This window comes from Tachyglossus aculeatus, chromosome 11, assembly GCF_015852505.1.
Source record: "Tachyglossus aculeatus isolate mTacAcu1 chromosome 11, mTacAcu1.pri, whole genome shotgun sequence".
In the NCBI taxonomy this organism is placed as follows: Eukaryota; Metazoa; Chordata; class Mammalia; order Monotremata; family Tachyglossidae; genus Tachyglossus; species Tachyglossus aculeatus.
Window position 1 is genome coordinate 19,484,827 of NC_052076.1, and position 14,660 is coordinate 19,499,486.

The following is a 14,660-nucleotide window of genomic DNA, read 5'->3' on the forward strand; positions in this document are numbered from 1 at the left end:
CCCCGCGGAGAGCCCCCAACAGCCCCCAGAAAGTGCAAACTGGGAGATGGAGCGTTTTCCGAGGGGTCGCGGAGAGGCGGGGAGGGGGGCGGCACTGCGGGGTGCGGCGGGGCAGAGCCCTGTCATAGTGCGGAGTGTGTGCGAGGTGGGGGAGACGGTTTCCCTGCCGCTTCTGGCCTTCTCCTACATTCCCCGGTGCCGTTGGGCCCGGGGCTCTCCCGGGGCTCTCCCGGGGCTCTCCCGGGGCTCCCCCGAGGCTGTCGAGTCCCGAGCAGCCAGGATCCCCCACCCCCCCGGACGGTCCTGGGCTCTCCCCGCTCCGGCGCCCGGGGCCGAGTCTCCGCCGCTTGACCGTTGGCTCTGCGGGGCCGGGCAGGGGCGGCGGAGGGCATCAGGGAAGGGGGAGAGGACGCCGGGGGGCGGGGGAGGAGAGGGCGAAGCAGGGCTGGATTCCGGGGGACCCCTCCCCCTCCGCCTCGGCCAGGAGTTAGAGTCTCAGCGTCCTCCCCTAGGCCGCTCCCAAGTGAGGACGGCAGGCGGGCAGGCGGGCAGGTAGATGGGGGAGGATGGAGGGGCCCCGACGGGGCCGGGGTCTGGAGGAACCCAGGGAGTGGGGTCGTCGGCGTTGGGAACTCCTCCGGGCCAGGGAGCGTCGTGAGCCTTCTCTCCGGGAAGCCGGAGATCCGGGCATCCCGGGCCCCGGAGCGGGGTCCGGTGGGGGATATGGGCGCCCCCCGCCCCCGCCGTCCTCCCGGCCCCTTAGAGCAGGTGCGGCCCTGGGCCCAGCTCCCCCTCCTCCCCAATATCCACCTCGGGCTCGGGCTCGGTCAGCGCGAAAGGTCCGGCGGGAGGGCCGGGTCGCGGCTCGGGGGCGGGGGACGGCTCGGGCCCGCGGGGGCTGCGCTCGGAGCTCTCCGACCCGCCCGGCGCCTTGGGCTCGTCTTGGCTCTTCCGCAGCTGCTTCTTGTGTTTCATCCTGCGGTTCTGAAACCACGTTTTCACCTTTCAGGAAGAGAAAGGGGAGACGGGCCGAGTGGGCCGCCCGGCGGCGCGGTTACCCTCCGCGATCTTGCAAAAGGGCCGCTTCCCGCCCTCTTGGCCGCATTTTTAGCCCATTTAGTCCATTATTCCCTTAGCAGTATTCCACCATGATTGGCGGTATCGGCATTAGCATTAGCGGTAACTTGCGTTGTTCTTACTAGCGTTATTGGTCTTAGACGTATTGGCGTTGCAATTAGCGTTATGGTCGGCATTATTATTTAAAACTCTCGCGTTCTTATTATTAATCTTATTGGCGTTCAAATTAGCGGTATCCCATCGCATTTTGCAGGCGCATTGTGTGATTATTAGAAATCAGCATTCCTATTGGAACACCCATCCGATATTTATGCACACATACATACCCAAGTCTAAGCGCACATGCACACAAATGTACAAGCACACATACGTCCAAACATATACACAGGCGCGTGAGCGCACACCCATATACAGACATCATCCTTCGGCTCGGGACAGATCCGATATAGATTCACTCCTAGCAATGACCTCGGTGTTGGGAAGAGTTTGGGCGGATCCTAACAGCAGCACCAGCCAGAGACCATGAGGCCCGCGCTATACCTGTCCGAGCCCTGTTTCTTAAGAACGGACCGGCGCGGGTCCGGGAAGAGACGGAGGAACCTGGGAAAACGGGAGCGGACGAGAGTCGGTCTGAGCCGCTCCCCGCCGGAGGTTCTGGGCCGGTACGCGGCCGTCCGGACCCCGGCCGGGACTTCGGCCAAGAACCTTCGGCGGGGCCCGCCCCGCCTCCGACTCCGGGCTGGGCCCGGCGGGTCTGCGGGGGGCGGGCTGGCCGGAACGAACCGGGCTCGGGCATCGGGGTCGGTCTCTCTGTTCACAACCAAGAGGAGCAGCCTGAGATGGGTGGGCTGGGGTGCCCAGGGAAGCATGCATCGTTCCTGTCGGGGGGAGACCGCTCCACTATCCTCGCTGCCCCGGAGACCAGGCCCCGGGCGGGGCGAGGGGGGTGGGGAGTGGCGGAGAGGCCCTGATGACCGAGGGAGAGAATGGTGTGTCCCGGCGCTGTCTTTCGGAACCCGGAGTCAGGAAGTTGGACGGGGAGACCCCTGAAGGCCCCCGGAGTCTGGGATCAGGGGAACGCCCTACCCCAGCTCTTCTCCAAGCCAAAGGAGTGTGTGTGTGTGTGTGTGTGTGTGTGTGTGTAGGTATGTGTGTTTGTAAATGTGTATGCATATGTGTTTTAGACGTGTGTAAGCTTACATGTGCATGTTTGTACATGCGTATGCGTGGGGAATTTTTTTTTTGGTGGTGGGGGTGGAGGGGGTCCAACTGCGCGGGCGCCCGGTACACCTGGGCCATACCTGCGTCTCGGACAGGCTGAGCGCCGTGGCCAGCTCCACGCGTTCAGGGGTGGACAGGTAGCGCTGGATCTCGAACCTCTTCTCCAACCCCGACAGCTGGGAGTCGGAGAACACGGTGCGGGCTTTGCGGCGCCGGCAGTGCTTCCCCGGGAGCTCGGCGTGCGGAGGGTGCGGGAACAGCGCGGGGACAGGCACACCTGCGAGAAAAGACAATTACTTTCCCCCCCTTCAAAGCTTTATTGAAGGCGCATCTCCTCCAAGAGGCCTTCCCTAAGCCCCCTTTCCCCTTCTCCCATTCCCTTCTGCGTCTCCTTGACTTGCTTCCTTTGTTCTTCCCCACTCCCGGCCCCACAGCACTTATGTACATATCTGTAATTTTATTTATTTGTATTAATGTCTGTCTCCCCCCCACCCCCCCACCCCAAACTGTAAGCTCGCTGTGGGAAGGGAGTGTGTTTGTTTATTGTTAGACTATACTCTCCCCGGAGTTTGCAGTGCTCTGCACACGGTAAGCGCCCAATAAATAAGATCGAATGAAAGACGCCGTGAGAGCGCGGGAAGTGGGTATAACCCCGACCACCCGGACGCGCCGCGCTGGGAGGCAGGACTCCTGGATCCTGAGCCCGACTCCGACTTTGGTTCTGAGCTTCAGTTCCCTTCCTCTCCGAGAATTGGGTCGGCGACTCCCGGAGAGAAATAGGAGGGATGACAAGAGTGCTTGATGTTCTTTGGGATCTCGCCTCTGAATAGGAGGAGCACGAGGACACAAGGATTAGGATAATAGCAAGGCCACTATTTCCAGGAGCTTGCACAGGCTCCTGTCCCTGGGGAAGCCCTGAAGGAGAAGGGGAGATGGCAGCAGCTGGGCCCTGCAGACCCTTTCCCGGAACGGAATCCAGAGAGGCCTCCGGAGGGGGCGAGAAGGGAGGAACTTCCTTTCGGGGACCCAGGGGATGGCGCCTGGGAGGGGGAAGTCCTGGAACCCCCCTCCACTTCCCAACTTTCCCCTACAACCTCCTCCTCGCAGTGAGGTCGACCCCGGATCGATTGGAGGGGTCTTCCACTTAGAGCCTTCTCCAAGCAGTCCGGCAATCGCCGGGGAGAGGCGATTGAACGCCACCCCTCAAGCACCCCGATTCTGGGGGAGCCGCTATGAGGGGAGGGGTGAGCCCTCCTCCGCTGGAAATCAGGGGCCGAAGGCTTGGGGTGAGGGAAGCCGAACAAGCCCTCCTCCGATTCAATTGGTTTCCCCTCTCGAGGGCGGCTCAGGCCAGACCCCTCGCTGGGCCCAACCCTATCTTGCCCTTTTCCTACAGGGAGCCGGACCCCTCTGCCCGCTCTTCCATCCTCCTCCTGGCCGCCCCTCCAGGCCGGGAAGCCGTCCGCACCGGGACGTGGGGAAACCATCTCCATCTTTGGGGAAAACGGCCCCTGCTGTCGCCAAGGTCCCGACCCCTGGGGGATGTGCCCGCTCTGGGGCCGGGTGGGGAGTGAAAACCGGGAGCCCTGGTCCACGGAGAACGTTCGTTCATGGGAGAGGAATCGCGCGCGGGCCGCCCCTGTCCGTCTGCGGGGGAGTTCGGAGGAGGCGGGTTTTTATCAGGGGTCTCGAAGCCAGGGGCTGCCCTCAATCCCCTTCCTCCTCACCCGGCTCGCGGTCTCCACGGCCCTGATTCCCGTTTCTCCCCCTCTCCTCCTTCTCTGTCCGTTCCCGTTTTCCCCTCCTCCCAAGATCGGGTCTTCGTAGGGGAGCCGCCGCTTTCCCGTCCTCGGTACTGCCTGCTCTCGGTGTGGGAGTCGAAGCGGGGGCCTCCGCCCAACGAAATATCCCGAATGACATGAAATCCCGAATCGAGAAGGGCCTTTTCCTGTTCGGAGGAGGATTTCAACCTCACGCACCCCCTTTTCCAGCCCCTTGCCCAGCCGGTGGCTCCTCAACCCGGAACCCGCTGATATCCGAACCCGCTGGGGCCTGAACCCTCACGGTAGGGCCAAATCGCCTTGGCCTGAAGAACTCGAACAGGAGATTGAGCCCAAGTCCTAGAGGCCAGCTGGGCCCAGCCCAGGCCAGTTCTCCACCCTCTTCGCCCCCCTCAGCTCCCTGAGGAAACCGGTTGGGCTGCGCTGGTGGACCCAGGGGGTCAGGGCAGACGCGGAGGGGCTTCCTGGCTGTCTGGGGCCGCGGGCGGGATCAGAGGCAGGAACTGACCGGCCTTGGTTTCAAAATGCCGTCGAGTGACAAGGGGGTCCTCCCGGGAATCCGGTACGACCAGAGCAAGACAGTAACGATGATAATGCTGGTGATAGTGATAGTGATGGTGATGGTGACCGTAAGGGGGTTGAAGATGAGGAGAAGGAGGAGGATGGCAACGAGGAGGAGGAGAAGGAGGAAGAACAGGAGAAGAAGGGTGACAATGAAGAGGATACGTTGGGATCCCGTGGACAGTCTGAGCGCGATAAAACCTCCATCACCCGTTGCTTTCCCTTCGGGAGAGGGGCCCTCTGGGCGGGCGGCCCTGACCTCCACTCTTTCCCCGGCCTGGCAGGACCTTGCAACCCCCGGCCGGGCCCTCCCACTTACCGGAGGCGGTGAGGAAGTAGGGGTGGTGGTGGTGGTCACTCTTGTGCAGCGGGTGATGCGGGTGTGGGGCCAGAAGCGTCGGCGCGGGCATGAGCGGGTAGCCATAGTCTAGCAGGGGCACCCGGGAGGCCAGAGAGCCGGCGAACGGGTCGGGGGGCACCTCGCGCAGCGGCTTGGGCTTGTGCAGTAGAATGTCCTCGATGAAGAAGGACGTGGGCCGCTGGGAAGACACCGCTGGGTGGACCGGGGAGGTGAAGTTGAGGTTCATGGCGGAGGCGACGGGCGGTCCGGCCGGGGCGGGGGCGGTGGGGAGGAGGGAAAGGGGAGGAGGAGGAGGAGGAGAAGGAGAAGGAGAAAGAGGAGGAGAAAAAAGAGGAGGAGGGGGAGGACGAGGAGGAAAAGGAGGAGGAGGAGGAGGAAGAGGAGGAGAGAGGTGGGCCAGGGGGAGGGGGGGCGCCACCCCTCTGGGCTCTCCTCCCTGGGTGCAAGTACGCTCTCTTTCTCTCTTTCTCCCTTCTGGTCGGGCCAGCCCGGCTCGGGAGAAGCGCAGGGGTGGGACGGGCCGATAGGCGAGTGGAGAGGGAGCGGGGAGAGCCAATGGCGAGGCGGCAGCGATGGGGGGAAGGGGATGGGGCACTCACTCTAGGGGGAGGAGGGCTGGAGCAGGCAGGGAACGGGGTGACGGGGCGGGGCGGGGCGGGGCGGGGCCCGGTGTTGTCCGAGGTGCTGAATCCAGCCCGGTCCCTCGGGGCCGGGGCCGGGGCCGGGGCCGGGGCCGGGGCGAGAGTGCGGGTGGGAGGGAATCCGCGCGCGCGCGGAGCGGTGCGTAAAAGCGCTCTGGAGAGCACCGTGCCGTCCAGGCCCCTGAAATAACCTCCCAGTCCTTTAGCGCTTTAGAGGAGAAGGAAAAAGCCAAAGTTACTCCCCACTCTTTAGTCAGCCCCGTTCCCCAGTTAAGGCTCGAGTCCCGGAGGGGCGGCTTCCCCGGAGGTTTGCGCGCTTGGTGTGGGTAACTGAGGGGCGAGAGCCCAGGGTTAGCAGAAAGAAAAAGAAAAGAGGAGGCGAATGGGACCCGGGAACCGAGCCTTCCTGCACCCCGGGAGAGGGAGGGAGATTATCCGTATTATTCAGGTAAAAATTTGCGTCCCCCCCCCCAAAAAAAAATACCCTCTTAACTCTGGGTTAGCGGGATCCAGTTTGAATTACCCGACTGTCTGAGACTTATACACATCCTTCCAAGCGCCAATCACCCTCTATTCCCCCTCGCCTTTTAGGAACTGGGGTTCTCATGCGCCCTCACCACTCCTAGTCCCCTATACTGCTTCCCACTATAAACCCTCAATCTCTCCCCAACCCCACATTCTTATCTTGGCAGGGACAGTTTTCCCTACTTGGCTTTCCCGTCCATCCTCCTCACTCATCCCCTTGTTATCTTTTGTCTTTTCTGTTTGTCTTGTTCTAATCTGTCCCATTTATTTCCCTGGAGTCAATTTGCTAAAATTAAGGTGATAGTCTACAGCACAGCAGGGGTAATTTCGGCTCGCATCTCCGAAAATTGCTCTAATTATTGATGTTTAACTCGGGGAAATTAAAAGAAGCCACTTCTCCTCCATCTCCCGGTTTTTAAGCTCTAATTTGTTGAAATCTAGTCGTCATCACAATTCCAATCACTGCCGCTAATAGTAAAAGTGTTTTAATAGAGCCTGAATCCTCACAACCCATGCTATTAGATAATTAGAGGAGGTGTTAGAAAGCCAAGTGCTAATCCTTGGGCGAGCCGCTAGGATTTCCATCTGATCTAGCAGGTAGAACAAATTAATTACCAGAATCAATTAGACCTCAAAGTACCGTTCTCCAGGAAGTGGAAGCCTCGTATTCCATACGGATGAGCTGGTAAATGGTAAATAGAGGGGGAAAGGGGAGCAGGGAGAGAGGAAAAAGAAAAACCTGTGAAAGAGTAGACGCCGGCAATCAGGAGGCCTTAATGAAGCCTGATCTCGCCGGCTCTGGACCGGCAACGTGTTTTGATTCTCGAACGTGGTCGTTCGGGAAAGGTGGAAGGGGATGAAGGGGGAGACCGTGGGCATTTCTATATTTTCTGTAGATATGCGATAGCCACCTCCTCCCCGTCCCTCCGTCCCTTCTCACTCCGCCCTCCCCCGCCCCCGGTCCCCCGTACTGGTTTCTGACGGGTTCCCTTCTGTGTGGGAGACATGTGAAAAACCTCAGGCGTGGATATTTATCGGGTGTCGACCCAACTTTGTTAGACTTATGAATTAGTCCACATGCCGGTGAGTTTTACGTGGCTTCCGAGATAGTAGAAAAAAATAAGAAGAAAAAAATCAATCTCAAAGGCAGTTATTAAGTCAATAAAATTAACTGAGTTGAGCAATCTCTGCTACTTGTCCGTCCCGGGTTATTTCTCACCCTGGGCAAGCGGCTAGTTGCAAGATCCTTGGGGGCATACAAACCACTCTGGACAGTTTGTCTTCGGTTAAGAGGTGGGACGGGTGGTGGTGGGGGCGCTTGGACATGTAGTCAGCCGAGGAATTCCACTCGGATTTCCGGACGGGAAAATGGGTGTCAGTCTTGTAGCTAACCACTTCTTCCACTCCTCAACCCTTTGCCCCGTTTCAGGGGGGGCGCGCCGGCGATGTTAGCGGGGTCCCTCCGAAAGCAGGGAGAGGAGAGATGGAAGAGAGGAAAAGGCTATGATCGGGGGCCGTAAGGTTTCGTCCCCTCCCTCCGGCCCGCCCGGTGGGCGAGGTCGAGCCTCGGAGCCAGACTTTGGGACCAGGTGGGGCTCCTCCGCCTCCGTTCCGGCCCGGGTCCGAGAAGAAAGAAGGTGGTAGGAAGGCGGACTGGCTGGCGTCTCTTTCCTTGCCTTCGGTCCGGGGTTGGGGGCCCTGGCTTGTCCAGCTCGGGGCCTCGGACGGCGGCCCCCCGAGAGCGGGACGGCGGGGATTCGGCGCCGGCCCGTGCCGACCAGAGGAGCCTCGGGAGCCCGAGGGGAGAGAGCGATGCTGGGGGCGTCCCCCAAATCAGGACCCCCCGAACGGGGGACTGTTCAGCCGGCGAGCGGCTCGAGCACCGGCGACCCTATCCACTGCGCCCCTCCTTCGTCTCCATCCCGCGCCGCCGGGACCCCCATCCACCGCCCCCCCCCCCACCATGGGGCCCGGGCCAACGGACACGCGTTCATACGAAAGCAGAACAGCTCCGCGCGAGCCGAATTGGCCAGGTGTCCGGCGGCGGGCCCAGCGAACACATCGTTGTCGACACGCGGAGCGCGGGACGGTCCCCGCCTCAACTCCGGCTAAACTCGCCCAGGGCGGGGAGCCCGGGGAGGGACACAGGCCTTGCCGCCCCTCGGGGCTGGTTTGTAAGAATAAAAATGGAAATAGTAATCGCGGTGTTCGTTAAGGGCTTATTCTGTGCCTAGCATGTAGTAAGCGCTGGGGAAGATGTATGATCATCAGGTGGGACCCAATCCCTGTCCCGCACGAGGCTCACAGTCAGGGGCGGCCGGGATTGGGGCGGGGAGGGGCCTTCTGGTCCCTGTGAGTCCCCACCCCACCATCCGGTCACCCCACCCCACCCCCGACCGCTGCCCACCATCCTGAGGTCGCGTCTATGCCAGCCCATCGGGCCGGGCCTGGGGCCAGCGTCGCCGATTTCGATTCGGGGGGAAAACGGCTGGGTCGGTGAAGCTTAGGCGGAACCAAACGAAACGGAAACGGTTTTCTCAAAAGCGTTGCGATTTTTCTTGGACGAAGTTGATGGTTGCCTGAGCGCTCCTCTTCGTCCGGGTTGTGAAGACACAGGCAGACTGAGGCAAACGCCTGTCTGAGAAAAAGCCTGGTAAATCACCCGAAACCAGGCACCCGGAGTGTTCGTTGCTCTGTACCGATCTATCCTGTCCCCGCGAGGAGGTGAAATCAACGAAACCAGCAATTTTTAAATTTCTTTCGTCTTTTTTTTTCTTTCACAGCATTTCACATCCTGGTTGAGGGGGCGTGTGGCTATCTGCAAGGCTGAGCAGGTGTAACTTGCAAATATATTGCGCACATGCACGCACACACAAACGCAAACACACACACACACAACACACACACACACACACACACACACACACACACACACACACACACACAGAGGCATATCCACACTGCAAGGAGGGCAAAAACCAGTTGCTCCCGCAGATGTCTCTGTTCGTGTTCTAAAAGACAGGGAGTCTTGCTCCCGGGTTGATAATTAAGCAAGCCCTTTCCTTTCATGTCCGCTCCACACAAAACCTTCTTTCTGGATGGGGCTTCGTTTCCTGAAAAGATCACCTTTTTGATGATCAAAGGGAGAGATGTCTCCTTTACTTGCATTAGCCCCAAGTTGCCTCCACTATGGCCTTCAAAATAAAGGAAGAAATGTATTTGTGCAGGATCTGAGTAACACACTTTACCCATAACATTCGGTATTATACTGTTTGTTGTCTGTTTCAACTTACCTTGTATCTATCTGGGTACTTTATTTTAAGCACTACCAAAGTGGTTGACATGTCTAGGGGAAAGGAATCAGCTGCCAGTAGCAGCCAGCAAATGCATCTTCCAATAATGCTTTTAAACTGGAAATTAGGTTGGGAAATCGCATTCGTCCATGTTCAAGGATAGGGGATTCAAATTGCCCGGCTAATGTAATGTGAGAACATCAGAACACTCGTGGGGGAGTAATCCCCAGTGCAACCATCTCAGCGGGTTAAAACCTTTCATTTAATTCTGGAAATCTCCAGCCTGGTATACACTAGGGGCATGAATGAAAGTCCTTTCCCTGTACTCTCCCCCTCAGTATATTGTGAGAAACAGGAACTCGGCAAAGGACTGATGGCTTAGAACCTGCTATTTATTGTCCATGAAGGATCAGCTCTCTTTTCTTAGTTACAGATGAGGGTTAACGGGTCTGTTTGGATCTTGCTTTTTAAGTGACTCAAATCTTCAGAGCAGGCAGAACTAGTCCTAGTAGACTCTCACCTACAGGGTTTGGCTTCATTTTTTTTCAGAACTATGCAGCAATACCAGCTTTGTTGTACATTGAACATGAAATAATGTGATTTTTTTCCTCAAGGGGCAGGTAGTCCTCTCACAATGTAATGCCCAGATGAAATATTACTCTTTTTTTCCCATATCAGCCCAGAGTGGACTCAATCACTCAATCAATCATATTTATTGAGTGCTTGCTGTGTGAAGAGCACTGTACTGAGCAGTTGGGAGAGTACAATATAACATTATAACAGGCATATTCCCTGCCCACAGTGAGCTTACAGTCTAGCGTATTCCTTAGCTTTTCTTCCATAGTCCTCACATTGCCAAAAGTAACTGAGCTGAAGGTCTAAATCACAGCCTCCTCTGATTTTAGCCCTCTTTGCATTTAGAGCATCTTTCCTTGAGACCCCCTACAACTCTCCTGGTAGGAGCATTCATCCGTCTTTAGAGCATTAATGGGAGGAGGTGAAGGAAGAGGAAGAGGAGGCAAAGATTTCCATAGATGAGGAAAACAAAGCCCAGAAATACCATATGACTTGCCTGAGGTCACCCCGCGAGTGAAAGGCAAGTCTGGAGAATTGACAGTGGATCTCCCCAGTGTCTTACCTCGACTGAACCAAGATCTCCAGGCCACAGCAGTCAAAGGCCCCACTCCACTGGGAGCTGGTAGGCCTCATTAGGAAATGTGTAGAAACTTGCGTAGTGGAATAAGATTGGCTGCTCCTAGATTTGGCTTTGAGATACCTCTAGAGCTTGAGCCTTGAAGAGCAGCAATCTCAATTCATGCTGGACTGGTTGGTTTCTCAGCTGCATTCTATTGAAAGCATCTTGTGGCTAAGGCCCTCTTCCTTCTGTTGTACATACCCAAGTGCCAGTACTGGGTTCTGCCCACAGCAGGTGCTCAGTTGATGCTGTGATGATGGTGTTAGTGGTGACCCAGGATTGCTAGGCTGGAATGGAACTTGAGAGGTGTCCTGGGAGTGGAGGTGGTGTCCTGTGCAATATCACTAGAGGGCTCTTCAAACTACCAGTTCCCAACTTCCCTCTGGAATGACCCAGCAACCAAGGGCCTGAGTTGGAATACTTTGCCCTGAAGAATGGGGGAGGGACATATTTATCCAAACAGCAGTAACCATAAAAATCAAAGGCAGTGAGTGGGTTAAGGGAGGACAGGCCCACTGAAACAGTTGTCTATGTCGAGATTAGGTAGGGACCGTCTCTATTTGTTGCCGATTTGTACTTCCCAAGCACTTAGTACAGTGCTCTGCACACAGTAAGCACTCAATAAATATGACTGAATGACTTTCTAGCAAACAGTCATGACTTAGAGATCAACTGCTGCCTCCTGCTGCCTCCAAGCTGGACTATATCCAGATTGATCTCATTCCTATTGTTTCTCTAAAAGAGCTCAAAAATTTGCTATCCCTCCCACCCCCGCTCCCCGACCCAATCCCACCCTCCTCCAAGTAGACACCTGTGGCTGGATCAGTCAATCAAGCATCTGCAATGAAATTCTCTCCTTCCAACTTCTGCATTGGAAGCAGTGTGACCTAGTAGCCCAAGCCTGGGAGCCAGAGGACCTGAGTTCTAATTCCAGCTCCTTCATTTGCATGGTGTGGGATCTTGGACAAGTTACTTCATTTCTCTGATTCTCCATTTCCTCATTTGTTCTCCCTCCTACTTGGACTGTGATCCCCATGTGGAACAAGGACCATGTCCAACCAGATTATCTCATATGCCCTTGTGCAACCCCTCTCAGGATCACATCTGGAGAGTTTTCAGTTCCCTACCAGTCTCGGCTAAGGGAGGGAGAGTCAAACAGAGGCATAACCACTCCATTCCTAGCTTGGGCAGTGGCTAGCAAATGGAAGGTAATCTGCTACAAGTCAAAACTCACTTGTGCTGGGCACAGCAGTGGAGAAAGTTGAGGGCAGAGACTCAAGTTTACTGCACAGAAGATGGCAATGGTAAACCACTTCCATACTTTTACCAAGAAAATTCTGTGGACACACTACCATAATGATTGCAGGTGGAGGTGGGGCGTTCCAGGAGAGATGTGTCTAAGGAGTCGTTATGGGTCAGAGACAACTCAACAGCATAAAACAAGACGAGACCCAAGATGCTTAGCACATTGCTTTGCACATAGTAGGTGCTGAACAAATACCACAATTATTATTATTATCATTATTAATGATTATGATAGTAATGTTATCATTATTATTACACTTAAATTTTGGAGTTTTTCTTATTCAGCTTGGACAAGGTATAGAATCCAGACAAATTTGTACCTAAACCATTTCAGTCAGCAAAATCAAAGCTTGCCAATCGCCCTCTTCTCTCTTATTCCTCCTCTTCTCCCTTTTGGAGCAGTGAGTATTCGTTTAAGCTGGGAAAGAACCAAGAGTAGGGATCAGGACTGTTGTGGAAGGAAACACACTTACCTCTGGCAAAAACTGTTGTAACAGTTTTCATTAAGCTCGAGCAGATTGATTTTTTAAAAAATATATTGCGCAGCACTGAGGGACAGGGAGAATGTACTCTGGCTGTAAGATGTCAAACTAGATGCTCCTGCTGGACAGGGAAACCAACTACCAACTCTACCAACTCCAACTCCAAGTCTACCAACTCTGTTGTATTGTATTCTCCCAAGTGCCAAGTACAGTGTTCTGCACAAAATAAGTGCTTGATAAATAACATTGATTGGGGTAAATACATTTCTTCTTTTAAAGCAATGTGTTAGATTGGATCAGGATTGCATTCTCTGGGCTCAAATCACAAGGGGCTGGGTGTTTTTTTGGTTTTTTGTTTTGTTTTGTCTCTTTTCATGGCATTTGTTAAGCATTTACTATGTACCAGATACTGTACTAAGTGATGGGGTAGATAGAAGATCATCACGTTGAACACAGTCCCTGTCTCACAGGGGGCTCACAGTCTGAATCTCTATTTTTTTACAGATAGGGTAACTGAGGTATAGAAATGTTAAGTGACATGCCCAAGGTCACATAGCAGACAAGTGGCAAAACTGAGATTAGAATCCAGGCCCGCTGACTCCTGGGCACCCTGCTTTTCAGCTGTTGACACTGATTATTTGAAAGACCAAAAGCCTCTGAACCGTAAACCTCAGATGTGTCTTAGAAGTTGTGTCCTCTCCAGTTTCAGAGGGTCTTCAAATTGCAGCAAGAAAGGGAATGGCTTAGATATGAGGAAGGACTTTCTGACTGTTGATGCCAGAATGAACTTCTAAAGGAAGCTCCATCAGTCAATCAAGCAGTCAATCTTATTTATTTATTTGTTTGCTTGTTTGTTTTTATGGTATTCGTTAAGCACTTACTATGGAGCAAACATTAGTCTAAGTGCTGGGGTAGATACAAGTTAGGTTGGACAGTAAGCACTTGGGAGAGTACAATAAAACAGAGTTAGAGTTCCCTGCCCACAAGAAGCCTACAGCCTAGAGGGAGAGACAGCCATTAATATAAATGAATAATAAATTATGGATTAGTACATAATAATAATGTGTGCCAGGTACTGTACTAAGCACACATTAGCTGTACTAAGCACTAAGCACAAGAAAATCAACTTGGAAACAGTCCCTGTCTCATGTGGGGCTCACAGTCTCAATCCCCACTTTAATGAGGCTCAGAGAAGAGAAGTGATTTGCTCAAGGTCACACAGTGGACAAGTAATGGAGCTAGGATTAGAACCCATTACTTTCTGACTGCCAGGCCCATGTTCTTTCCGCTATGCCATGCATGCTGCTCCTGTGGGGCTGAGAGTGGCATGAATAAAGGTTGCAAAGCCAAGTGCAAGTGCAAGTGCTGCAGAAGGAAGTGGAAGAGAAAATAAGGGCTTAGGGAAGGACTCTTGGAGGAGATGTGATTTTAATAAGGATTTGAAGGTGGGGAGAGTAAACATCTTTCAGATATGAGGAGGAGGGGGCATGGGTGAGGTGTCAGGGGTAAAGAGCGATGAGATCGTGGTACAGTGAGTAGGTTGGCATTAGAAGAGTAAAGTGTGCAGGCTGGGTTGTAATAGGAAATCAGGGAGGTAAGGTAGGATGGGTAAAGTGATTGAGTGCTTTAAAGCCAATAGAACCGTCTCTATATGTTGCCAACTTGTCCCAAGCGCTTAGTACAGTGCTCTGCACACAGTAAGTGCTCAATAAATACAATTGAATGCATGAATGAATGTGGAGGTGGATGGGCAACCGCTGGAAGTTCTTGAGGAGTGGGCAAACATGGACTGGATGGTTTTGTAGAAAAATGATCCAGGCAGCAGAGTGGTGTATGAACTGGAATGGGGAGAGTCAGGTGGCAGGGTGATCAGCAAGGAGGTTGATGTAGTAATCAAGGCGGGATAGGATAAGTGCCTGGATTAACATGGCAACTATTTGGATGGAGAATAAAGAGCAGATTTTAGCAATGTTGTGATGGTTGAACCAACAGGATTTGGTGACATTCGTTCATTCATTCAGTCATACTTATTAAGCCCTTACTATGTGCAGAGCACTGTACTAAGCTTTTGGGAAAGTATAATACAACAATAAACAATGACATTCCCTGCCCACAACTAGCTCACAGTCTTGTGGTGGGGGGGGAATTGCAGATGTATACATAAGTGCTGTGGAGCTGGGAGCCAGGGAAGAACAAAGGGAGTAAGGGTGAAACAGAA

At 54.4% G+C, this 14,660-nt stretch overlaps 1 protein-coding gene and 1 non-coding gene across 2 annotated transcripts; one reads left to right on the forward strand and one right to left on the reverse strand.

Annotated features, from left to right (window-relative positions):
* Positions 1-759: 759 nt before the first annotated feature.
* On the reverse strand, positions 760-5,227 carry BSX (brain specific homeobox). The gene is made up of 3 exons (XM_038754657.1): positions 4,960-5,227; positions 2,379-2,575; positions 760-1,002 (listed from the first exon to the last, which is right to left on the reverse strand). Exons 1-3 carry the CDS (start codon positions 5,225-5,227, stop codon positions 760-762), a joined length of 708 nt encoding a protein of 235 aa, XP_038610585.1.
* A 6,514-nt stretch (positions 5,228-11,741) lies between these two features.
* Positions 11,742-11,879, forward strand: LOC119935428. The gene has a single exon (XR_005453312.1). It is a non-coding gene; the product is annotated as a small nucleolar RNA SNORA7 (small nucleolar RNA).
* The last annotated feature ends 2,781 nt before the right edge of the window (positions 11,880-14,660 follow it).

Bases quoted from the DNA above. Each gene is read 5' to 3' on its own strand.
- BSX (XM_038754657.1), bottom strand. From the start codon at position 5,227: ATGAACCTCAACTTCACCTCCCCGGTCCACCCAGCGGTGTCTTCCCAG. The intron at 2,576-4,959 runs GTAAGTGGGAGG...CTTTTCTCGCAG, and splicing joins CTACTTCCTCACCGCCTCCG to GTGTGCCTGTCCCCGCGCTG. The intron at 1,003-2,378 runs GTATGGCCCAGG...TCTTCCTGAAAG, and splicing joins TCAGCCTGTCCGAGACGCAG to GTGAAAACGTGGTTTCAGAA.